Source organism: Temnothorax americanus, unplaced genomic scaffold (assembly GCF_048541705.1).
Source record: "Temnothorax americanus isolate GAGA-0224 unplaced genomic scaffold, ASM4854170v1 Scaffold61, whole genome shotgun sequence".
Lineage (NCBI taxonomy): Eukaryota > Metazoa > Arthropoda > Insecta > Hymenoptera > Formicidae > Temnothorax > Temnothorax americanus.
In genome coordinates this window covers 189,140-214,029 of record NW_027509762.1, presented here as the reverse complement: position 1 = coordinate 214,029, position 24,890 = coordinate 189,140, and the positions used below count along the sequence as shown (strand labels likewise).

Genomic DNA, 24,890 nt, shown 5'->3' with positions numbered 1-24,890 from the left:
GTCTTTAATCGTGTTGCATTTTTTTTTCAAGTTTGCCTGAAGCTGGATATTGTTGCTTGCAAGCTGCGTATTTTCCTCTCTCAGTTCCTTCACTAGCGCCAAAAAAAGTTTAATGTTCTCTGGCTTCCTTTCCTGGTTAGCTTCTCGTAAAGTTCTAAAAAGTATTGTACAATAAATGAAATAATATATATAAGAAAAATTTGTTACAATTGTCATATAAAATAAATTTGAAACACAAGAGATGTTTTGTATCAACAAATATTATAATATTGTTAATGTTTTAATGTTTATATCTCAAACAAATGTGAAGATAATATTATAAAATATATACAATAATTACTGTTAATGTAATTTTTAAGTAAAAAAAATTAAAAACAGATTTACTAAAAAAAATTTCTGCGATATCTATCATTAAAGAGCAGCATAATAATCGAAATGATACATACTCTTGTCCAGAGTCGATAATTTCCATTGGTGCATGCTCTTCCGTTGTACTTGCATTTACAGCACAGAGATCAGTGATGATATTCGATATCGTGTATGGAGTAGGTTCCTGGATAGCGTTTTTTTCAATACTGTTCTTTGTACAACCAACAAGTTCTGCATAAGTTGGTATTCCGGAACTGTAAACGTTACAAAAAATGCACTGTTATGGTATGTGAAATATATGTCAATAGAATTTTACATCAAAATCAACTTTCAAACTCAAGTTTCCAACTCAATGTCAATCTTGGATTCAAAAGTATATCGCATTCAAGCTTCGAACTTTACATCAAACTTTACATCATTTTGTAATTCTACAAAAAACTTGAGCTTTGAATTATACATTAAAATATAATTATAAGAATGTTAAATTAAAATCTATATTTAACTTTTATATAAAAATCTAATGTCTAATTCAAGTTTTCATCTCTAATTGAAATTCGAATCTAAAACAAAGTCGAACTCAAGTTTCGAGCTCTATTTTTCAATGCTACATCGAACTGTATTTTTCAATCTCATATTAAAATATATTTTGTATTGTAAATCGAAATCAATTTTTCATTCTTACCGAACTAATTTCTGTGAAGGTTCTGCACCATTACTGTCATAAGATTTCTCAAATGGATACAATCGCTTGTGTCTATCATTTAGTAAATTGAGAAATTCTGTTGGTATCGATCCTTTTTTGAGGCAACGTTTTACATGTGGTTCAATACCTTCGGAACGCGGTTTGATCATTCGTTCCTCGAAGCAGTTTAACTGAAAATGTACCTCGCATATTCTTTCTGAAAGTAATTTTAATAAAAATTACTTTATTGTATTAAGAAATTTAGGTTATAAGCGTTAGGTTATGAGGTTATATAACATAAAATTTAATAATAATAATTGTACAATTTAATAATAATAATAGCGATATAATAACATATTTTAATTACCATTTTTATCTTTGTATTCCTTATTTTTTTGACAAGTTTTCTGTTCCGGAATCAGCGAGCACCGTCGCGTCGCGAAAAGCCCTCTCGCTATTGGGCCGCATGGCCCGTCGTTACACGTGCGAATTCCCCTCCTACCGAAACTGTCAAGTTTGCGCGATCACCGACGATCGACATGTGCGTCGCTCTCGTGGAGTCGGCAATTAGCTACCACACGAAACGGTTCGAATTCGTGCCGGTCAACGACTTTCTCTTCGTACGCAATCTGAACGCGTTTACAATCGTAATCGTTGAGACAGTCTACCGCCTACCCCTTTGTGAAAAAAAACGGTCTGCATCCGGAGTTGCCGCCGCGTTGCGCCCATTAAACAGACGTGCCGATTTTCTACGCGCGAGCCCGTTCAGAAGAGCTCCAAGAACGACAACGCGCCCGTTAGTGTTGAGTCACGAACGCCCGTGCTCGCTTCAGTGCCACACGAATCCGTCTTTAACGGTGCAGGGCGCGCCTCCACTCGATCGCCGACGACTCGCACGCCTCAAATCAGCGTCCAGTATCGCTCGCCTTCGCCTAATTAAAAATAAATTCTCTGTTGAACTAACCAACGAAGTCGTTAATTTTAAAAGTGACCTTTGCCTTGACGATCGAACCTTCCGACAAGGTTGAAACACAGCGTCCGTGGTGTCACCACAACAAACATTTGGTCCTTCGAGCCGGATCGACGTCAAGGAGAACGAAACTTAGCGACTTTCCCGCTCTCTCAACCGTTGTGTATTCCAATCACCATGTCATTGTTCGATAAACTTCTCGCTTTGCAAACTCAGCTCATGGGTCAAATCTCGAGAGCGCTGGCCAACTATAAGAAACTCGGGCAAGCGAAGATGACGCAAGCCGTAACTCGACAGCGATTCGCCGGTCTCAAAGACACATTTGCTAAATGTCAGGAGCTCGATGGAAAACTCGTTCTCTATGCCGACGATAAATTGAAAGCTTCTCACTCATACTTTCAAAACCATCTTTTCGTCAACTGCGAGGATGTCTACAACGAGGCTGCGGACTTCATGGCAGACATGCTAGCCACCTTTGTACCCCAGCCACCCCACCACTCAACGATCAACGTAAGCGGTCTGGCTGACTCATTCCGTCCGTCTTCTCACTTGCCACGGATCAACTTACCGACGTTCGACGGCAGCTTTGACAAATGGGAAAGTTTTCGAGATCGCTTCACCTCCCTGGTTCGTAACGATGCTACTATTTCTAATGTCGACCGCATGCACTATCTTTGCTCGTGTGTAAAAGGGGATGCAAGTAACGTGTTGAATCATCTCGCGATTACCAAAGCAAATTTTGTTGTCGCGTGGGACATCCTGCAATTGCGGTACGACAACAAGCGTCGTCTGATTACCGGGCATTTACAAACGCTGCTCCAGCTGCCGGCGCTGGTCTCCGAAACTTCCAAAGACCTTCGGAACCTCCGCGATCAAACGAACGCTGCGATACAAGCTTTACAAAATTTAGGGCGTCCGGTGGAACGATGGGACGACGTATTAGTATTTCTCGTTGCGCAAAAACTTGATAAATTCTCGAGAAAGGCATGGGAACTCAAGCTCGGGGATACGGGAGAGTATCCTAAATACAAGGAGCTCGATCAATTTCTCGAATCGCGAGTTCGCGCGCTAGAGGCTATTGTGCCCGTGACTCCCAAGGTCGCGGAGCTTTCTAAACCGAAAAATAAAGTTCTCGCCTCACACGCGGCGTCAACCGCGACATTATCGTGTCCTCTGTGCAAAACAAGTCACCTGTTGTACCAATGTTCCACCTTTCTGAACCAAACTCCGGCTCAACGTGCCGATTTCATACGAAAAGTAAAGCGTTGCTTCAATTGCCTCAGCGCAAAGCATCCGGTCAAAGATTGTACAAGCTCCCGCAGCTGCAAACAGTGCAGTAAGCGACACCACACTCTGTTGCATCTCGATGCGTAGGTCAAAACCAATGAAACCGAACCAGTAGAATCCGCAGTCACGGTAGCAGCAATCGAAAAAATCGAAACTGAAGTCGCGTCACATACACTCTCGAAAACCGTCTCGCCGAATTCGCAAATTCTACTCGCCACCGCGCGCGTTCGCGTGCATTCATCGGACGGCCGCGCGATCACGATTCGAGCCCTTCTCGACCAAGGGTCTGCTGCTACCTTGATTACGGAGTCGATCGCCCAATGCCTGAGATTACCGAAAATCTTACGCTCCGTATGCGTCACGGGCATTGGCGATACCCAAACCATCATACGCCATGCTGTTAAAATCACATTAACGCCCACGTCGTGCGATAAGCCCGCCTATTCGACAACCGCGCTCATCATGAAATCGCTCACGCGGTATAAGCCGAGCCGTGTCAACTCCATGTGTTCATGGAAGCACATCACAGGACTCAAGCTCGCCGATAGCGAACCCATGAATCTCGACCCGGTCGATTTAATTATCGGTGCCGATTTATTCGGTTTCTTACTTTTGGAGGGAGTTCGGAAAGGTGCCGAAAATGAGCCGATCGCTCAGAACACCACGCTCGGGTGGATACTCTCCGGTCCCGTGGTTTCCTCTCCTTCCTTTCCCCGTGAATCTGTGCAAATCCATCACGGAACCGTTTTCGATGACCTCGAATCCGACCTTCGTCGCTTTTGGGAGGTCGAAGACATTCCCCGGAAGACTCACATGAGTCCCGAGGAACTCCAATGTGAGGAACATTTCGCAGCCACGCACACTCGCACGCCTGAAGGACGGTACGTTGTCAGGCTACCATTCAAACGCGGCTTCCCTCAGTTAGGCGAATCCCGCTTCGCCGCCCTTTCGAGTCTCAGACGCGTAAAACACCGCCTTGAACGTGAGCCGACCACCGCTTCCGAATATCGCGAATTCCTGGACGAGTACGAAAGGCTCGGCCACATGGCCAAGATCCCTCCGGAAGATCCCGTCGTCGACGTCACTAAACGATACTACATTCCGCATCACGCCGTAGTACGAGCCACCAGCGAAACAACGCGTCTCCGCGTTGTATTCAACGCTTCCGCGCGAACCACAAATGGCACCTCCCTAAACGATCACCTCCTGATTGGACCAAAACTCCAGCGTGATCTCGTCGTCGTGATCCTCCGATGGAGGCAGTACCGATATGTTTTCACCGCTGACATAGCGAAAATGTATCGGCAAATCCGTGTTGACCCTCGCGACACAAATTATCAGCGCATTTTATGGCGTCGCTCTCCTTCGGATCCCGTCGAAGAATATCGGATGCTAACCGTCACGTATGGCGGTGCCTATGCTCCCTTTGTAGCCATTCGTTCCGTAGAGCAGCTCGCCGCCGACAAGGGATCGCAATTTCCGCTCGCGGTCCCCGTTCTACTCGAAGAAACATACGTCGATGACTGTGTTTTCGGCGCCGACGACAAAGTTCTCGCGCGTCAAACCCGGGATCAAGTAAATGCACTATTGGCCAAAGGTTGTTTTCGTCTCCGAAAATGGACAAGTAATTGTCCGGAGCTCATCGCCGACCTTGATCCCTCCGATCATGGCCTCGCGAGCCCCAAAATTCTCCAGAACGATGAACATCTCAAAATTCTCGGGATTGCCTGGAATCCGCCTCAGGACGTGTTCCAATTTCAAGTCGCTACCCAAAATCCCGGCACAACAAAACGCGCCATTCTCTCCACTATTGCCAAACTGTTCGATCCGCTCGGCTGGGTGGCCCCGGTCGTCGTCACCGCAAAAATTTTCATGCAGCAGCTCTGGCTTTTAAAATTAAATTGGGACGATGAGATTCCGGACACTCATCTCCGTCCATGGGTATCATATCATTCAAAGCTTCCGTGCGTGAATCAAGTCCAAATCCCCCGCTGGACAAAGCAAGACGCCGACACCTTGCATCTCGCCCTACACGGGTTCTCCGATGCATCCACAAAAGCCTACGCTGCCGCCGTATATCTTCGAACAGTGCACGTCGACGGCTCGGTCACCGTCTCGCTTCTCATAGCAAAATCAAAAGTAGCTCCCCTAAAAATTAACACTGTGCCTCGCTTAGAATTACTTGCCGCGCATCTCCTCGCGGGTCTCATGCATTTCGTCCGCACCACCTTTCGGATTCCGCTGGGCGACTGCCACTGTTGGATAGACGCGGACATCGTGCGGGCATGGCTTCGCAAATCTCCATCCCATTGGAAAACTTTTGTCGCCAACCGGGTCGCGGCCATTCAGACGGCACTCCCCGAGGTGGTTTGGCGTCATGTGCACACTCACGACAATCCCGCGGACTGCGCGTCGCGCGGTCTCGCTCCCGACGAGATTCAGCTACATCCGTTATGGTGGACCGGCCCGTCGTGGCTGATAAAGTCACCCGAGTCCTGGCCCGTCCGCGATCACCCAGCCGCTCATGATTCTACGGACGGCATTCCAGAAGCGCGACCTCAACCAGTCGTGTGCGTTCTAAGCCCCTCGGAACCGTGGGATCTCGCGTCTCGGTTCTCATCTTGGCCGAAACTTTTACGAGTTACCGCGTATATGCTTCGCTTCGTTAGGCGGGCACGCATCCGCAACCAGTTTCGCGAAGCTGAGGCTGCACGCGACCTTCGCCCCTCACTCCTTCGCATCGACGACATTCAGGACGCGAAGCGTTATTGGCTGCGATCAATGCAGAACGATACGTTTCGCGACGAAATTTCGAGCCTAGGAAACAAAACTGCGCTGCCGAAAGCCAGCCCGCTCAGATACTTGCATCCGCACATTGCCTCCGACGGCCTGCTCCGCGTAGGCGACCGGCTCCAAAAGTCTAGCCTTCCAGAAACGATGAAGCATCCCATCGTCCTTCGATCACATCCGCTTCTAACTCTCTTCATCGAGCACCACCACCTCCGCACAATGCACGGGGGTTCCCAACTCACTCTCGCGTCTTTACGCACGGAATTTTGGATTCTGCGTGCTTGCGCTACGGTTCGATTCGTTCTACACAAGTGTGTCCGATGCGCCCGCGAAGCGGCCAAAGTGTCAAACGAACTCATGGGTGAGCTACCGGAGATGCGAGTAAATCGGGTCTCCCGCGCGTTTATGCATACGGGTGTCGATTACGCAGGGCCCATCGCCATACGGACCGCTCCCGGTCGTAGTCAGAAATCTCATAAGGCGTACATCGCATTGTTTATATGTTTGACCACCAAGGCCATACATCTCGAACTTGTCAGCGACTACACCGCAGCGACGTTCACCGCAGCGTACCATCGATTTGTATCGCGTCGAGGCTCGCCTCAGCACATGTATTCCGATAACAAAACGACTTTTCACGGCGCCGATCGGCAGTTGTCCGACGCCTACTATAAAGCCGTTTGCGAACCGAACTTCCTCAATCGCTCCGCTAGCGAACAAACGACCTGGCATTTCTTGCCTCCGGCCGCGCCACATTTCGGCGGCCTCTGGGAGGCTGGTGTCAAAAGTGTCAAGCACCACTTAAAGCGATGCATCGGGTCTCATACACTTACGTATGAGAAAATGACAACGATTCTCTGCCGCATCGAGGCATGCCTAAATTCGCGACCTTTTGCCGCTATCTCCGAACATCTCGACGACTATCAAACGTTGACCCCCGGTCATTTTTTAGTAGGCGCTTCCCTCGTGGCTCCTCCCGAGCCTAGCGTGCTCGACATAAACGAAAACCGACTCTCTCGGTGGCAGTTGGCTCAGCGAATTACCGAAGGTTTTTGGAAGTCTTGGTCGCACGATTACTTGCACACCCTTCAGCAAAGGCCGAAATGGCGCGCCGTCCAGCGATTAGCCCGACTGGGTCAAATCGTCCTCATTCGCAACCCGCTCGCACCGCCGAGCCAATGGGAACTCGGGCGCATAACCGTGTGTCACCCGGGCGAAGACGGTTTGACCCGAGTCGTCACCGTAAGGACGAGTCGGTCGGAGTACAAGCGCCCCATAACTAAACTGTGCTTTCTCCCGGTGGACATCAACAACGAACAGCCCATCGATTCCGCCATGGCGGGCGGCGTCACTCAATAATTGACACATTTTTAATTTCCCCGTTGTGACATATGTTGTAAACTAATAATTTCGAATGTATTTATTCGAGGCGGGCGGTATGTTCCGGAATCAGCGAGCACCGTCGCGTTGCGAAAAGCCCGCATGGCCCGTCGTTACACGTGCGAATTCCCCTCCCACCGAAACTGTCAAGTTTGCGCGATCACCGACAATCGACATGTGCGTCGCTCTCGTGGAGTCGGCAATTAGCTACCACACGAAACGGTTCGAATTAGTGCCGGTCAACGACTTCCTCTTCGTACGCAATCTGAACGCGTTTACAATCGTAATCGTTGAGACAGTCTACCGCCTACCCCTTTGTGAAAAAAAAACGGTCTGCATCCGGAGTTGCCGCCGCGTTGCGCCCATTAAACAGACGTGCCGATTTTCTACGCGCGAGCCCGTTCAGAAGAGCTCCAGGAACGACAACGCGCCCGTTAGTGTTGAGTCACGAACGCCCGTGCTCGCTTCAGTGCCATACGAATCCGTCTTTAACGGTGCAGGGCGCGCCTCCATTCGATCGCCGACGACTCGCACGCCTCAAATCAGCGTCCAGTATCGCTCGCCTCCGCCTAATTAGAAATAAATTCTCTGTTGAACTAACCAACGAAGTCGATAATTTTAAAAGTGACCTTTGCCTTGACAATCGAACCTTCCGACAAGGTTGAAACACAGCGTCCGTGGTGTCACCACAACAAACACTTTCAACCATTTCGATCGCAAATCTGGATCTTGGGGAAATGTATAAAATACTACTTTTTTATTGAAGACATGAGACGTCCGATTTTTGCAATTGTTTACAAAACATTTCGACATGATGTCCGAAATAATAATAAACTATAAAACACTATACGTAACGTAACGTACACTTTAAATTTTCAGTACTTACAGTAATAACAAAACGCAGCCTATATATCGCTGAGCATAGCTGAGCATTAAATACATATATATCAATCATATGATTATGGTGGATTTGCAGAATGAGTAAAATCTGATTGGTTGACTACTCCCCACCACTTTCGGACGACTGCGCATCTTTCGGAATGTCTCACCTTCTATATTTCCACCATGCCGTTAACGAATACTGAGTCACCACGGCGCACCGTCAGACTTTAAATTAGCGTCAATTGTCCGGAGAAATCGCAGGCACAATTGTCAACAAATGTTCTGATCGTATCGCTAATAAGACGTGCAATTGTACTCGATCTTCGTCACGCTCGGCCCGAAATATCGCACCAATTCTTTCGGCAGTCGAAGATTGCCGAAACTGTCGAAATATACGATTCGAACTTCCCTTTTCGCGTACGCTACCCAATGAGTACCGGGACCCGCTGCGTCGTCCAAATTCACGATACCGCTCTCGTTACGACGTACACCGCCGATCGGTAACGAATCACGCATGAAGACACCTCTGAAGAACGGTACGCGCATACGCCTTGCCAGTCGATTCAATTGTACGTTAGTCGTAATACCCGCGGGCATATTTAACGACTTTTTGACGTTTTTTTTTCGACGCTACTCCTCGCCCGCGTTTGTGCGGGTCAAGATACAGCCCTCGTCCATATTTGTACGTTCCGCGGCGCGATTGTAACGTTGCATTTCTTCCAGCTGACGCCGCGCGGCTTTGTTATCGTTCACGGCCTTTACGACTCCCGCCGCTCCGCTGGCCAGAGAACCGAGAACTCCCAACAACAGTAGAATCGGCAATACGCCGTCTCGTTTCGCTGTCGGAAGTATCCGTTTCTTTGTTAGCATTTTTTTCTTCACCGTTTTCGATTTTTTCGTTTTTAAGCCGAGCTTTGTCTTAGCTTTCATGGTCGCCCAGACGGCTGTAGCGGCAGCTCTCTCTCCGAGAGTCAAATCTCTCGCGGTAATGCGTTTTCGCGCTTCCGCAGCGAGTATCTCGTCCGCCGCGTGTCTCTCGGTGAGATCGCGGTTACGCGAATAGGCTACGTCGTGCTTAATACCTTGATCGCCTCTCGCCAATCGTTCTTGTAAACGAGTTCCCGGACCGCAAAATTGATAGCTGGAAATGTGTAATTTGAACGGAAGTGCGATTATCGCGCGATTTAACAGGCCTCCACCATTTTGTTTCGTTGACATTCGCCGCAATCCTTTATCATTGGCGCGGGACCGTCGATGTGCGTTTGCTGCCACGGTCGATTGTAATGTTCGTAACAGCGACAATATGTCTGAACCTCCAAATCCGCCTTTATATGTTCCGAAAGCTTGTCCCACACGTAGTGGACGTGATTGCCGCACGTTTGCAACAGAACGGCTTTCGGCACAAATTGCAGCTGTTCGGCGCTCAAACCGCGAATATCGGAAGGTCTCGACAGTACGACGAACATCTTTGCTACTGAGCGATTCGCGGTTCCGCTTGCCTATAAATAGGCGTTCGAGTCAGCCAGAGAGTCGGCAGTGTGGAAAGAAATGAGATTTGTGCGACAACCGTTGGCGATTCGCGTGACCAATTGCGACGACAGATTACGGTCGATGGGGGGCAACGTGGAGAAACGCAAGCACGGTACGATGTTACCGACTACTATACGCGCAATCATTTGCGGACCCTCGAATTGCGGTAAAACCAACGTCTTGATAAGCTTGCTGGAAAGTCCGCACGGCGTACGTTTCGAAAACGTGTACGTATACTCGAAATCGTTGCAATAGCCGAAATATCGATATTTGGAGAATTTATTGACATCGATCGACGAAATCGGCTACTTTACGTTCTCCAATAACAGTGACGTCATTCCACCGAGCGACGCGCGTGTAAACTCGATCTTCGTTTTCGATAACGTAGCGTGCAATAAGCAAGACGCTGTGAGAGAGTATTTCTCAATGGGCAGGCACTCGAGCGTCGACTCCTTCTATCTTTGTCAGACGTACGCGAGAATACCTAAACATCTGATACGCGACAACGCGAATCTGCTGATCCTGTTCAAACAGAATGGTACCAATTGAAACATGTGTACAACGATCACGTGAATACCGACATGTCGTACGATGAATTTTGCGCGTTGTGCCACGATTGTTGGCAACAAAAGTACGGATTCGTAGTGAGAGATAAGGACAGCGCGCTTTTGAACGGCCGATACAGAAAAGGATTTAACGTGTTCGCGATACCGTAAAAGCGATCAGTCGTTGCCGATACCTCGTCGGAGGTGAAACGTTAGCGTTACAGAGAGAGATCGACACTCTGTTTTTTTCCGCAATGGCTGCGATCGACGGAAGCGAGAATTTTCGCGAACGCGAGAAGGTCGTGAAAAAGATTGCGAAGACGAGCAATTCGATTCGCAAGAAACTTTGCGCTTTGAAGACCGGTAAGATCGAGAAGGACATTGAGTTGGACACGCACTTTAAACCTCTCATCGGGCCGTTGAAAAAGATCGTTGACAACTCGAGCTTGATCGCGATGAAAAAAGAAGAGCCGACGGAGAGCGACGCTGACGCGAAAATCGAACCGCTATCCGTTCAACAGCGCGGGGAGGAAAAGGAGGATGCTACACCGAAGAGAAAGAAGAAACGACTAGACTCCTAGCCGGATCTGTCATCGACTCCGTGTAAACCTGATTAATAGAAACGACCGATAACCTCTACACCGATAACCTCCACACCGACGCGAACCGTGCAACGTACAAGTCCTGAATTTTTTAAAACCGCGAATGTTTTCGAAACCACGGACGACTCGATCAGGACGACCGTTCATAATCGGTTGCAAACGTTGGAGCATCAAAAATGGTTTATAGAATCGTTGGAAGATCACTTGGGTCCACTGAGCCGAATTTACATCGCAGATGTTTTGGGCGCCTGTCCAACAATAGACATAGCGTACGGCGTTTATCTCGGCAATAATCAATTGATGCTCGGTAATAAAAGTTTTGACGTGGACAAAGCGGATAACATTTATATCGACGGCGTACGATACGCCGGCACACCCGGTATTTACGAGTTGATCTTTGAGAAAATACCCGATGACACGATCTACACGGAGGACGATAAGATTAAATACAGGAGCATACTGTTGGCAACGAGTGCTCATAAATACAAGCATGATCCCCTCGGGCGACTAAAGGGCAACGTGGGATTCAAGTATCGATTTGTAATCTCACCGTTGATGTCTACCGAATCCAAGAAGAAAAAATCCGGAAAGGGATTATCCATGCTTTGCGCGATGACGCTAACCGACAATAAGATCGACTACGTGCACTGGGACGACCCCAACGAGCTGGTGGATCGTCTGCGATTGCTCGACGCTTCGTGTCAAGCTGGCAACAGTGCCCACGACAACGAGATAATGTCGATCATCGAGGAACTTCGCGAAGCCGGGCTTATCATAATATAAACGGTGCAACGGCGATCCGTTCAATCAGCGTCGAAATGCCGATCAACAAATTTGGATTGTTCGAGCACAGCGGAGACGCGACGAACGCCATTTCGTACCATCGATGGAGCGGATTAATGAAAAATTTCGTGCGCAATAACGCTCTGTGTCGCGCCGCCACGGACTTTGACGCAAAGTCGCGCAAGATTCGTCGCGTAGCGCAACCTGAGACTGACGGTGACGCGGTTAACAAGCTGTACGTTGATCAATTCTTTAAAATATCAAACAATCAACGAAAAGAATCAGACGAAAAACTGAGTGCGTTCGAGAAAGATCTGCAAGCGTTACGAACTGCGATAAACGCGCTTCGACGTGCGAATATCGTTGAATCAGACGCGACAATGAACAAGAATATACAAACGGTTCAGCAAAAACGGCTATCGAAAAGCGACGAGTGAAGAGAAACAACGGTTCATTAACGACGGCGAGGAACGGCAATGAACGATACGAGAACGGTTGTCGGACGGCTGTCTAGCGGTTTGAGAACAATTGTCGGACGGTTGTCAAACAATTAAAAAACAGCTTAAAAACGATTACGAGCGGTTTAAAAACAGCTGCGAACTACGCGGAGACAGGAAAGGCTTCAAACGGCTAAAGAACGTCGACTACGACGACGATGAGCGGTAAGAAGCAGTTAACTGACGACGACGAGCGACAACAAACGATTCACGAATGGTTCAGAAGCGGTTACGAACTGTTCAGAAGCGGTTACGAACTGTTCGGAAACTGCTACAAACGATGCACTAGAAGCAAAAACGGCGACAACGAAACATGAGACCGTTAAAATCGACCGATGCGGATAAAAATATTGAAAAGCGACGGTTGGTGGACGAATTGCACGCACCGGCGAGAAGAAATTTTCCCCGCAGACACGTCATGTGCGAGGGTACGACGACCTGTGGCAGGCTGACATCGTCGAGATGCGTCCGTATTCGCCTTTCAACAGAGGCTACCACTACATACTCACTGTCATTGATGTGTTGAGCAAGTACGCGTGGGCCGTGCCGCTCAAGGGTAAAGGCGGCAGCGAGACAGCCGACGCTATCGCTGAGATAATTCGACGCAGCGGGAGGTGCCCTAGTAATTTACAAACCGACATGGGGAAGGAATTTTACAACACCGACGTGCAACGTCTCGTGAGAAAACACGACACACGACATCAATCATTATTTCACGTATTCGGTGTTGAAGGCGTCGGTCGTCGAGCGATTCAATCGTACGTTAAAGAACAACATGTGGAAGATGTTTACGCTCAACGGAAATTACAAGTGGGTCGACGCGTTGCTGCGACTCGTGTCGAATTACAACGCGCGCAAGCATCGAACCATTGGCATGCGACCCGTCGACGTTATCCCCGCAAAAGCCGAAAGACTCTTGGCTACGGTGTACAGCGCGATAAAGATCGCGGGTCCGGCAAAATTCAAAGTGGGTGACTCGGTGCGCGTTAGCAAATACAAAACAATTTTTGAGAAGGGCTACACACCGAATTGGACCACCAAAGTGTTTAAAGTCGTTAAAGTGCAGCGTACCAATCCCGCAACCTATCTACTCGAGAACTATCGTGGAAAATCCGTCGCTGGGGCGTTCTACGAGCACGAGTTGCATCGCGCGACTTATCCTGACGTGTATCTCGTGAAGAAAGTACTGCGCAAGAGGGGTGATGAGGTTTACGTTAAATGGCTGGGATTCGATGGATCGCACTATTCATGGATACACAAGGACAATGTTATTTAATTCGTGTAAACTTTATTTTTATCTGTAACATAAAAAAATGCAATATCTAATATGTAATACATGTAAAATGTTTGAAATATGAAATACATATAAAGTACGTAAAAAAAAAAACGAAATACACATGTGTCCAATACTGTAATATAATACTCACAATACGTTACGTTATACTACATCCATACATTCGTACATTCATACGTTATACGACATACATACGTTATACTTGTTACGTACGGAAATTTTATATTTCCGACGACGCACGTTAAAAGTCTTGAACGCTTAGACGACGCACGCTAGGCTCGGAATTCCGAGGAAACGGCCAGGGTTAGTGTAAATGTTTAGATTATCTTATCGGAGTCCGTTGAAGGGCTGGGGGCCAGATGGGCCCAAAACTATGCTTTTAGAATGTTCTAGAAGCTTCTAGAATACCTCCCCCCTTAAGACGCGTAAGAAAAAGGCGGGAATCTCGCGCGGGAGATTCCGGTCTTTTTTGGGTATAAATAGGGCGGAAAAACGCCGCGGAAAGCAGATAAGTTTTAACTTCGGTCTTGACTAGACGTAATTCTCAGACTCTCTCCTAACCTTATTCGATTTCCTACGTTCCGCTATGCGCTAAGTTCGAGCATTCGCGCTCAATTCTGGGACTTAGTCCTTACACTATCATACCTCATAAGACCGCGCTTCACGCACAAGTTGTATTGAGATTTATAGAATAAAGGTAAGATAAGTTTAAAAAGGAACAAGTGTAAAAATCTGGAATCTTATTTCGTATTTTTAATCAACAAATTGATCACTTCTAAGATTCGACTCGCAGTTGTCGCTGACTAAGCGTGGCGATCTGTGCTGGGGTGCTGACGAAGAGTGTGGCGATCCAGTGTTTTTGCTGCCGAAAGCGTGGCGATTACGGGGTTGATTCTTGGAAGTCGTAATAATCACTGTCACTTCTGGGACTCGGCCTCGCAGTTTCCGCCGACAAAGCGTGGCGATTTGTGCTATGGCGCTGACGAAGAGTGTGGCGATCCAGTACTTTCGCTGCCGAAAGCGTGGCGATTACGGAGTTGATTTCCAGAAAAAGACAATAATCTCGAGAAATTCCCGAAAGTGAGTTTGACCTCTACGCTAACAATCTGAGCGCTGACGAAGAGTGTGGCGAGCAGAGGGTGTGGCGAATTGGTTTTGAGCGCTGCCGAAGAGTGTGGCGAGCTTAAAATTCATTTTCGTGAACGCGGCTGAATGACGAAGAAAGGAGGTAGGCGCGTTCGTATTAAACAACTCAGATTCCAGATCAAGCAAGCAGTCATTTCTAATCAACATCCTCTCCCCTTCCTCCAACAATTGCAACAATTAGAAAACGCACCCCCCTTTAAACTTATTCCTGTCGATTTCAACGTTGATTATCCTAATTATAACCAAATAAATAAAGCTGATTCTCGTTACCATACGTATAAACTCAGATATCTTTTCGGTCCCAAATAATAAATATAATAATAATATCCTTCACACAACTTGTCCAAATCCCTGGTAAATTGCTTAAATGCATTGACCAAAAAACGGACGAACTATAACAGTCAGAACGTGACATAAATTTGGTGACAGCGGTGGGATACTATAAGTTGTGTGGAAAAGTAATAAAAAGAAAAATCATGACGACGCGCACGCCACATAAAGATCAAGCAGAGGGAGGAAATGCAGGCATAAATGAGGAAATCAACAAGCTGCAGAAGTCCATGGCCCATAACAAACAATTGGTTCAACAATTACAGCAGACAATAGCAAATCAATCGACCACACCTAGTCAACCACAAAATTCAGGAATGGTAATTAACGAAGAAACAATAGGTAACTATTTGCATTTTTCAATTAAAGGTGCCTTAGAGGCCGTGCCAAGTTACGATGGAGGAAATATTCCGTTCGTATATTTTGTCAAGGGTTGCGAGGAAGCACTCAACATGGTTGTACCGTCACAAGAAATAAACCTGGTTCGCGCAGTACGTAATAAATTAAAAGGTGATGCGCATAGATCTATTCTCGGGAAAACATTTAACAGCATGCAAGAATTGGTAGAATTCTTAAGGACAAAATACGGCTTTAGAGAAACAGTTTATGAAGCCCAAGGACGGTTAGCTTACTTATGCCAAAAGAAAGATGAAAAAGTAGTTACATATGCGAATTGCGTCCGAGAATTAGGAAAGCGTATACTCGATGCTCAGAAAAGAGAAACAGGATTACTAAGCCCCGAATTCCAAAATTCAATCGAGAAACATTTAAAAATGAGTTTCTTACGCGGATTAAATAAAAAAATTGTAATATCAAAAAAAGGTACGTTCGAGGAAATCGAGAGCCGCGCAATAGAAGCCGAAAAAGAGTTAGAAACAATAAACATGATAAGATGTATTATGCTCGTGGAAAGCGCGCCCGCCGAAAAGAAGGCCCCGACGTGCCGTGTAGAAGCCGAGACCGTCGTTTGTCAGTACTGTCATAAAAAATTGCACACAGCAAATAAATGCTGGCAGGTCAATAAACCCCGAGGAAATAACGAAAATCGAAATGGATCCGGTTATTCGCAAAATAATGTTAACAGCAACAATAACTATAATAATAATAACCGTAGACAGCTATCGTTCTCGGGTGCTCAGAATCCGAATAATCAAAATTTTAATAACCAGAATCCGAATAATCAAAATTTTAACAACCAGAATCCGAATAATCAAAATTTCAACAATCAAAATTTTAACAACCAGAATCCGAATAATCAAAATTCTAACAACCGAAATTTTAACAATCAAAATTTAAACAGTCAAACTTTTAATAATCAAGGTTTTAACAATCAAAATGCAATGGTAACGTGTAGATATTGCAAGAAACCCGGTCATACATTAGAAGAGTGTCGTAGACGCGCATATAATAACGGTCTCCGCCAGAACTCACAACCTCAGGGAAACGAGCGAATTCCCGCGAGGACAGGGGCAGCCCCGGGAAACACGCAGACACGCCCCACTCGAATAGTAGCAGGGGAACCAGAGTCGGTTACCGAGCAGTAAACATAACTCAAATAAAAGACGTTCCGTCAGTAAAATTAACAGGCCCAAATTTTACAAAAAATTTAAAATTTTTAGTAGACAGTGGATCAGGGCCGAATATTATTAAAAGGAATTTCGTTACTCCCGATACCATAGTAGATAAAAATGAAATCTTAAAACTTAGTGGAATTACGACGCACCATGTGACCACCTTAGGGCTGGCACAGGTAGATATCTTAGGATGTCCAGTCAATTTTCATATAGTCGAAAACGATTTTCCAATTCCGCAAAATGGGATTTTGGGTTCGGATTTCTTTAAGCAATTTCGAGCAAAAGTTAATTATGAGCAAAATCAATTAGAATAACGTTAGTATACCTTTTGAAGAAAAAGAAGAAATCTTCACTATTTCTGCAAGAGCAATTTCGTACATGCGTGTTAATATCGCAAATCCAGAGTTGAAAGAAAGATATGTACCGCGGTTAAGCGTAACAAAAAGTGTTTACTTAGGAAACGCCTTAGTTAAAGTACAAGATGCGAAAGCATATCTGCAAGTAATAAATACTAACGATGAAGAAGAAAGGGTGTTTATTCCTACAATTAAAATATATGAGTTTGAGACGGATGAAAATCGTAATTCAGATTTGAATCCTAATCCAAATCCTAATTCTAACTCAAATTCCAATTTCAATTCAAATTCTAATTCAAACTCGAATTCGAATTCTAACTCCAATTCTAACTCTAATTCAAATTCTAAATCAAATTCGAATTCAAATTCTAATTCCAATTCCAATTCAAATTCTAACTCAAACTCGAATTCGAATTCTAACTCCAATTCTAACTTTAATTCAAATTCTAAATCAAATTCGAATTCAAATTCTAATTCCAATTCTAATTCTAATTCCAATTCCAATTCTAATTCTAATCCTAATTCATTTCCTAAATCCAAAAAATCTAGAAAATCAAGTTCGGGATCATGTTTGTATATGAAACAAAATGATAGAAAAAATAAAATAATGCAATTGCTAAGAATGCTAAGATTAACGCATTTGAATGCTAAAGAACGATTGCATGTCGTGAAACTAATAGAAAGAAATGCGGATATTTTTCATTTACCGGGAGAAAAACTCGATCATACGAATGTTTTAAAACACCAAATTCCGACGGTGAACGAAATACCAATTCACACACGACAATATAGATTTCCAGTAATCCATAAGGAGGAGATAAATAGGCAAGTTAATGAATTGCTTGATCAAAATACAATTAAACCATCGAAATCCCCATACAATACGCCTGTGTGGATAGTTCCTAAAAAACCAGACTCAAAAGGAAATAAACAAGGAAGAATGGTATTAGATTTTTGCGATCTAAATGATAAAACAGTAGGTGATGCGTACCCGCTTCCGAATATAACGGAAATATTAGATCAGTTAGGCGGTGCAAAATACTTTTCGATCTTTGACCTGGCTTCGGGTTTCCACCAGATACAAATGCACCTCGACGATAGTCATAAAACGGCCTTTTCAACACCATACGGACATTACGAGTGGGATCGCATGCTTTTTGGTCTAAAATTTTTTTTTCCCCCCTTAGTTTTTGGGGAAACTCTCTTACGAAAACGCAAAAAAAAAAATTTTTTTTTTGGCCCGCTTTTCGTGGGGGTCTTTCCCCCCCAAAAAATCCCCTTTTTTGGAAAAAAGGGTTTTTTTTGGGCCCCCCCTTGGAAAAAAGGGGTTGGGGCCAGATCCTAAAAAATAGGGCAGTTAAAAATTTTTTCCCCTCCCCCCAAAACCCCCCAAAACCCCCCCCCCCTTTTCCCCGTTGCTGGTTTATCGTGTTTTTCCCCCCCCTTTTAAAAATAGCAAAACCCCCTTTTCCTTTTGTAAAAAGGATTTGTTTTCCCCGGGAAAAAAAAACCCAAAAAATTTTTGTTTTGAAAAACCCGCTTTGTAAAACCCCTTTTTTCCCTCCCCCGTTTTACCCCCCCTTTTTTTTTTCCCCTTGCCCCTCGGGAAAAGGGAATTGACGTTTTTTTTTGGACGGGTTTGGAAAAAAAAACCAAAATTATGCCTTTTTTTTTAAAAAGATGCCGAAAAATTTTCCCGTAAAAAGTTTTCCCCTGTGTCCCGGTAAAACCCCCTTTGCCCCTATCTTAGGGGGAAAAATTTTTAAATTTAACCGATCATAAAATTCCTTGGTTTAAAAAAAGGGGAAGCCCCCCCATACGTTTGCGCGTGGAGAATTTTGCCGAATATGTTTAAAAATTTTTTTAAAAAACCCCAAAAAAAATGCTAATGCTGATGCTTTTCAAAACCCCACGAAAAATTTTCCCCTCCTCCCCCCCCCCGGGGTGGGAAACTGTCCGGGGGGGGGTGACACGGACAGGCCCCCTTTCCCCCCCCCATCCCCCTTCCCCCCCCGGGGCCCCCGGGGGCCAGACCCCCCCGGGGCGGGGATGCGCCCCCCCTTGGAAAACCTGGGAAAGCCCCCCCTTTCTAAAAAAAAACCCCGGGGATTCCCCCTTTAAAAGGCTTTTTTTTTACGCAGAAATACATCCCCCCCTTTTCGTGGTTTTTTTCCCCCCCCCTTTCCCCCCCTTTCTGCCCCGGCCCCCAAAACCCCTTTTTGGGAGAAATGAAATGAAAAAGGCCCCCCTTTTTAAAAAAAGGCGACGTCATTTTACGAATTTTCCACCCCCCCCCGGTTTTCCCCCCCAATTTTCCCCCCCCCCCCTTTTTGGAGGCCCGGGCCCCCAAATTAAATCAACCCAAAACTCCCTGGGAAAATTTTAAAACCCCTCCCAACCCCAAAACCCCCAAAAAAAAGACCAAAATTCCGCGCGGGGCGCCCCCGGGGCCCCCGGCCCCCAGGGGTAAATCGACAAAGACTTTTTCCCAAAATTTCAATGAATTAGAAAAGGAGGGGCCCACACCCAAATTTTAAAAACAAAAAAAAAACACGTGGAAAACTTTTGGGAAAAAATATTTGGGGATAAAATTTTTATGCAAAAAAAAAATTATTTTTTTTTAAAAACCCAGACGGAAAAAACCTTTTGGGGGGTAAAAACCCCAATTCAAAAAAAAATTTGATAAAAAAAATTAAAGGGGAAATTAAAATGGGAAAACCCTCAAAAATTTTTAAAAGGGGAAATAAAATTAAAATTTATCTTAATTAGAAAAGAAATATTAAAGAAAAAATGCCCCGGAAAAACACTACAGAGTTTGGGGAAAAAATTACGGGAAAAAATAAAAAGAAATTGGTTTAAATAAAAATTAGAAAAAAATAAGAATTTTTTGGGTTTTTAGGGGAAAAAATTTTAAAGTCCCCTTGGGGAAAACCTTTTTGGTTTTAAAAAAAATTAAAAATTTTTCATGATTCCCCCCCTTTCCGGGGTTTAAAAAACCCCAAGATATTAGGGGCCCCCATTCCTCAAAACGGTGGACCAAAAGGGGTTTAATCCCCTTTTCGGCCCCCCCCCTTTTTTTTTTTGGTTTTCCCCCCTTTGGGTTTTTAAATAAAACCCCCCCCGTCCCCCCCCGAAATTGGTTGAGTCCCCCAAAAAACCCTTGGGTTCCCCCCCCAAAAACCTTTTTTTCCTTTGAAAAATATAAAAGGAAAATAGTAGGCCCCTTCCCCCCCCCCCCCCCCGGCCCCCCTTTTTTGCCCCCAGCCCCCCCCCCCCAAAATTTTTTCCTTCCTTTTCCCTTTGGCCCCTCCCCCCTTTCCCCGGGGGGAACCCTTTTTTTCCCCCTTATTTGCCCTTTTTGGGGCCCCCCCGTTACCCCCCCCAAAAAAAATTTTTGGCCCTTTTGGGTTTTTTAAAAATTTTTCCCCTATAGCCAAAAAAAATTTTTTTATCCAAAAGCATGGAGTTTTTAAAAAGAAAAAAACTTTTTTGTAAAATTTTAAAAAATATGTAAAAAATTCCCCCCCGGGCCCAATTATTAGTTTCCCTTTTTTTATTCCCCCCCTCTCACAAATCCGGATATACCCAAAACGGGGGGTTTTTGGGGAAAAAAGCCCCCCCCCCAAAAAAACCCGCCCCCCCCCAAAAAAAACCCCCCGTGTTTTTTTTGCTTAAATTTAAAATATTCCCAATTTACAAAAATTTGCTCGGGAACCCCAATCGATAAAAATAAAGTTAAATATTATTATGATGGGGAAAAATCCCCCGATTTCATAATTTTTCAGTTTTTCTTTTAAGTAGCCAAAGAAAGGAAATTGGGCTAAAATTTTAGGGCCCATATTAAAACGACCTTTTACCAACAGTAATGTCAATTTTTTTTAAAGGAAACTTTTTGTCCCGCTCCCCCTTTGTAAAAAAACCCCTTTGAGATTTTTCCGGGGCCCCCAACATTTTTAATCTCAGATTTTTAAGGGGATCTTTTATTTGTATTTAAAACAGATGCGGGCACTAATTTGCTCAACTGTCATCGGAATTCTCTCCGTACGAGAAACCTTCGGAATACTCGGATATGATTGTGGAACAACGAACTCTAATATAACGACCGTATCACTATTAGATATAGGAGAATGCAATATACCACTAATGGAACCGCATGTAGAAGGGATAAGTATTCAGTTATTGCAATTGTCAAAATACGATTCAACCAATGTAATTCAATGTAAAGTTTCTATTTCACGAACGATTCACTATTGCGGAATGCATTCTCATGTAGCAACTGTAAGTAATGCGCATGCAGAATATATAGTCGGCACAACGTTAGATCAATGTAAAAATATGCACAGAACGGGCATACTAAGCCTAAGCGTAAATAAGGTAATCCACGGATTAAAAGTAAATCAGACGACATCGCGACTCATCACTTTTGCGGGGTCTGCATCGACAGATGGAAAATGTTCAGGAGTAGAATATTCAGATCCTTATAGTACGTGGCAAGATGTGGTTGTACAAGGAATAGTAACAGTTAGCTTAAGTACTCATCAAGCAGTAATTAGTATTGAAACAAATCAAATCCATTTAAGAACGGGAACCGTTTGTCAATATGTAGACGGTAATTGTATAGATATTGAAGGAATATATACTTATTGGGAAACTATACCTAATGATTATTGCAAATTCAGTCATTACGACGTATTGTATGAAGGAAAGGCAAAGAAAATGGTTAGCGAAACAAATGATAAACTACAAATACTATATTCCTTGTCGACACAAGATGTCACATTCGCACTTACGCGAATCGGCGAAGAGGTTCTTTGCGGATACACCCTAATTAAAACAGAACACCCAAAACTTGTAATTTTAGAAACAAATAAAGGAGATTCTTTTGCACGTAAAAGACCGTTAGCTATTGAAAACATAGATATTTTTGCCTACGTAAATTCAAAATTCGTTTATGTAGAACGACACATTCGCACACAAATGAATCGCTTATACACAAACGTATTAAAACAACGCTGCAATTTGGAACGGCAGGTGATGAAAAACGCACTTAGCCTTGCGATGAATGCTCCCGACGACTTCGCGTACCAAATCATGAAAGGCCCAGAATACATGGCCGTGATTTCTGGAGAAGTAGTGCACATAACGAAATGCACCCCAGTGGAAGTAAAAATACGCCAAACCAAAGAATGTTGCCAACAATTGCCTGTATCGAAAGGAAACGAAACATATTTCTTGACGCCCCGAACGCACATACTCTTTAGAACAGGAATGCAAATCTCGTGCAGCAGGATACTTCCTACAATGTACCAGCTAAACGACAGATGGTACCGCATTACACCGAACGTAGAATACAGCAAAGCGCCCATGATAATGGAACCGATGACCAAGCCTACCTGGCATTACAGCGATCCAGGATCTCTGGCTGCGAGCGGCATTTACACCAATCAGGACCTCGAAAAACTGAGGGATCACATAATGTTTCCCGCCGAAAAGGTCGGAATACTGAACACCGTAGCACGAGGCGTAAAGGGGGAACCGATTATAACGCAAGAAATATCACTCTCTTACCTCTTAGATGAGGACTCCTTGCAAAAAATTACAGAGAACGCCTGGAGGAAAATCTGGGGAACGTTCTTAATTTTTGGCAATGCAACCGCAGGATTAATCGGAATGTACTTCTTCGCAAGGACGGCAAAGCTGATAATTGACACAATCATACACGGTTACGCACTACACACTATATACGGATGGTCAATACATCTAGTCGGAGCACTGTGGGACTCGGTGACCAATTTACTACTACATCTGGCGCGAGAGACATCGAAGGATGACAAGAAACAGGGAAGAGAGGCAGGAGCACCCCCGCTCCCGGTCGAACAAGAAAAAACTGCAGCGGACACCGAGCACGCACATGTCGCACATGTACACGAACACAAACACACACACGCACATACTCAACTTTTATGATCTCCTTCATATCATATTGCTGTGCAAGGCAATGTGGAAAATGCAACGAAATCTAGTGTCCGCAACGGAGCTCACAATACGTATCCACAGTTATAAAAAATTTTTTTCTGTTTGTCTCTCTTACGTTTTGTTCCCTCTCGAAAAATCTGAAGTAATAACATAAGTTAAGAATAAATGTAAAATCCGAAAACTCAAGCGTTGGCCAGTACGATCTTGACTCTCGAAGAGCGCACAAGCCGTATAATTGTTCGCTACTTATATAAATTCAGGTAAACAACTATATTATACACACATATACACTAGAATAAGTTTGATTATAGGATTGCTAGTATCATGTGCTCGTTATTTAGATCAAAATGCCCAACCAGTCGAGGTTGCCGGATCTCGAAATTATATGTGGCGAAAAGCAGCCACAAATATTAGCCGTGCCGCCTCGAGCGCGACACGAGGGGGCGCCGGGAATTGATGAACTGTCACACGAGTTGATAGGGAATCTCATGAGGGGACGGTCCAGGCTCCAAAGAGCTCTTCTTCGACGACCGGGCCGTCTCAACCAAGCTGACGCAATATTGCGGTACCGAGCACTCGCAGGCCTAAATCAAGCCTTGTTTGAGGAGCTCGAAGGACCTCCTCCAGAATTTCCTCAGGGAGGTCGAGTGGGACCCTTCCCAGTCAACGTTCCTGATGTCCCCCCAGCTGCGATAGGACGTGCCAGATTTTTGCACGAACTGGCGAATCGAGAGCGACCCCTCGCCAATCCCCCAGCTGTACCAGGAGGGCGAGCCAGAATCATGGCTGAAATCATTATGCAAAGGAAGATGGCTGGTCGAGGACATGGCGCTCCCATTCAGCGCGAGTAAAAAAAAAAAAAAAATGATAAAGTGGACTTAATTAGTAATAATTTTTTTTTATTTATTTTTTTTGTGTGTTTAGGCTGTACTTTTATATATTTCATATACATATATATATATGTATATGAAATTATATATATATATATATAATTTTCCTTTTTTTCTTTTCCTATAAATTTTTCTTAGTCCACACATATATGTAATTTTTTTTTCTTATTATTATTATTACTTTTTCTGTATCATTGTTTGGTCAAATATATGGTACTTATACACGAATCCACCACGCTTCTTCTGAATTATAAGCGCACAATTACCCTTCTTTAAAAAATGTATATAATATAAAATAAGCCTCGAACCGATACCTAATGAACGGCGACGCGTTATACAACATAAACGAACAACATTAGTTGCCTTATATACGTTTTCTTATACATTATTATTGCATTGTCATACACAAATTCAAACTTCTACTACCGTCTACCGTAAAATAAGACAATAGAAATAAGCGCGAAATATTAATGCGAGCGAAATTAATCCAAAGCGTAGCATAAGTACATTATACTATTTTATATTCATACGTGGCAACATAACGTACCACGTATGACTTAAGGGGAAAGGTGTTACGTACGGAAATTTTATATTTCCGACGACGCACGTTAAAAGTCTTGAACGTTTAGACGACGCACGCTAGGCTCGGAATTCCGAGGAAACGGCCAGGGTTAGTGTAAATGTTTAGATTATCTTATCGGAGTCGGATAAGTTTTAACTTCGGTCTTGACTAGAGGTAATTCTCAGACTCTCTCCTAACCTTATTCGATTCCCTACGTTCCGCTATACGCTAAGTTCGAGCAATCGCGCTCAATTCTGGGACTTAGTCCCTACACTATCATACCACATAAGACCGCGCTTCACGCACAAGTTGTATTGAGATTTATAGAATAAAGGTAAAATAAGTTTAAAAAAGAACAAGTGTAAAAATCTGGAATCTTATTTCGTATTTTTAATCAACAAATCGATCACTTCTAAGATTTGACTTGCAGTTGTCGCTGACTAAG

At 44.5% G+C, this 24,890-nt stretch overlaps 2 protein-coding genes and 1 long non-coding RNA gene across 6 annotated transcripts in view; 2 read left to right on the top strand and 1 right to left on the bottom strand.

The window, feature by feature from the left end:
- Positions 1-24,890, top strand: part of LOC143905464 (uncharacterized) — a 249,609-nt gene that overhangs the window by 176,990 nt on the left and 47,729 nt on the right. The gene's annotated exons all lie outside the window — the stretch shown is intronic.
- On the bottom strand, positions 284-1,457 carry LOC143905455 (uncharacterized). The gene is made up of 3 exons (XR_013259201.1): positions 1,419-1,457; positions 1,052-1,268; positions 284-623 (listed from the first exon to the last, which is right to left on the bottom strand). It is a non-coding gene; the product is annotated as an uncharacterized LOC143905455 (long non-coding RNA).
- LOC143905463 (uncharacterized) lies at positions 21,045-24,798 on the top strand. Its single transcript, XM_077420885.1, has one exon. It carries the CDS (start codon positions 21,161-21,163, stop codon positions 22,982-22,984), a length of 1,824 nt encoding a protein of 607 aa, XP_077277011.1. The 5' UTR covers positions 21,045-21,160; the 3' UTR covers positions 22,985-24,798.

What these genes read in the sequence shown, in the direction of transcription:
- LOC143905463 (XM_077420885.1), top strand. Translation starts at nt 21,161, where the DNA reads ATGGAACCGCATGTAGAAGGGATAAGTATTCAGTTATTGCAATTGTCA.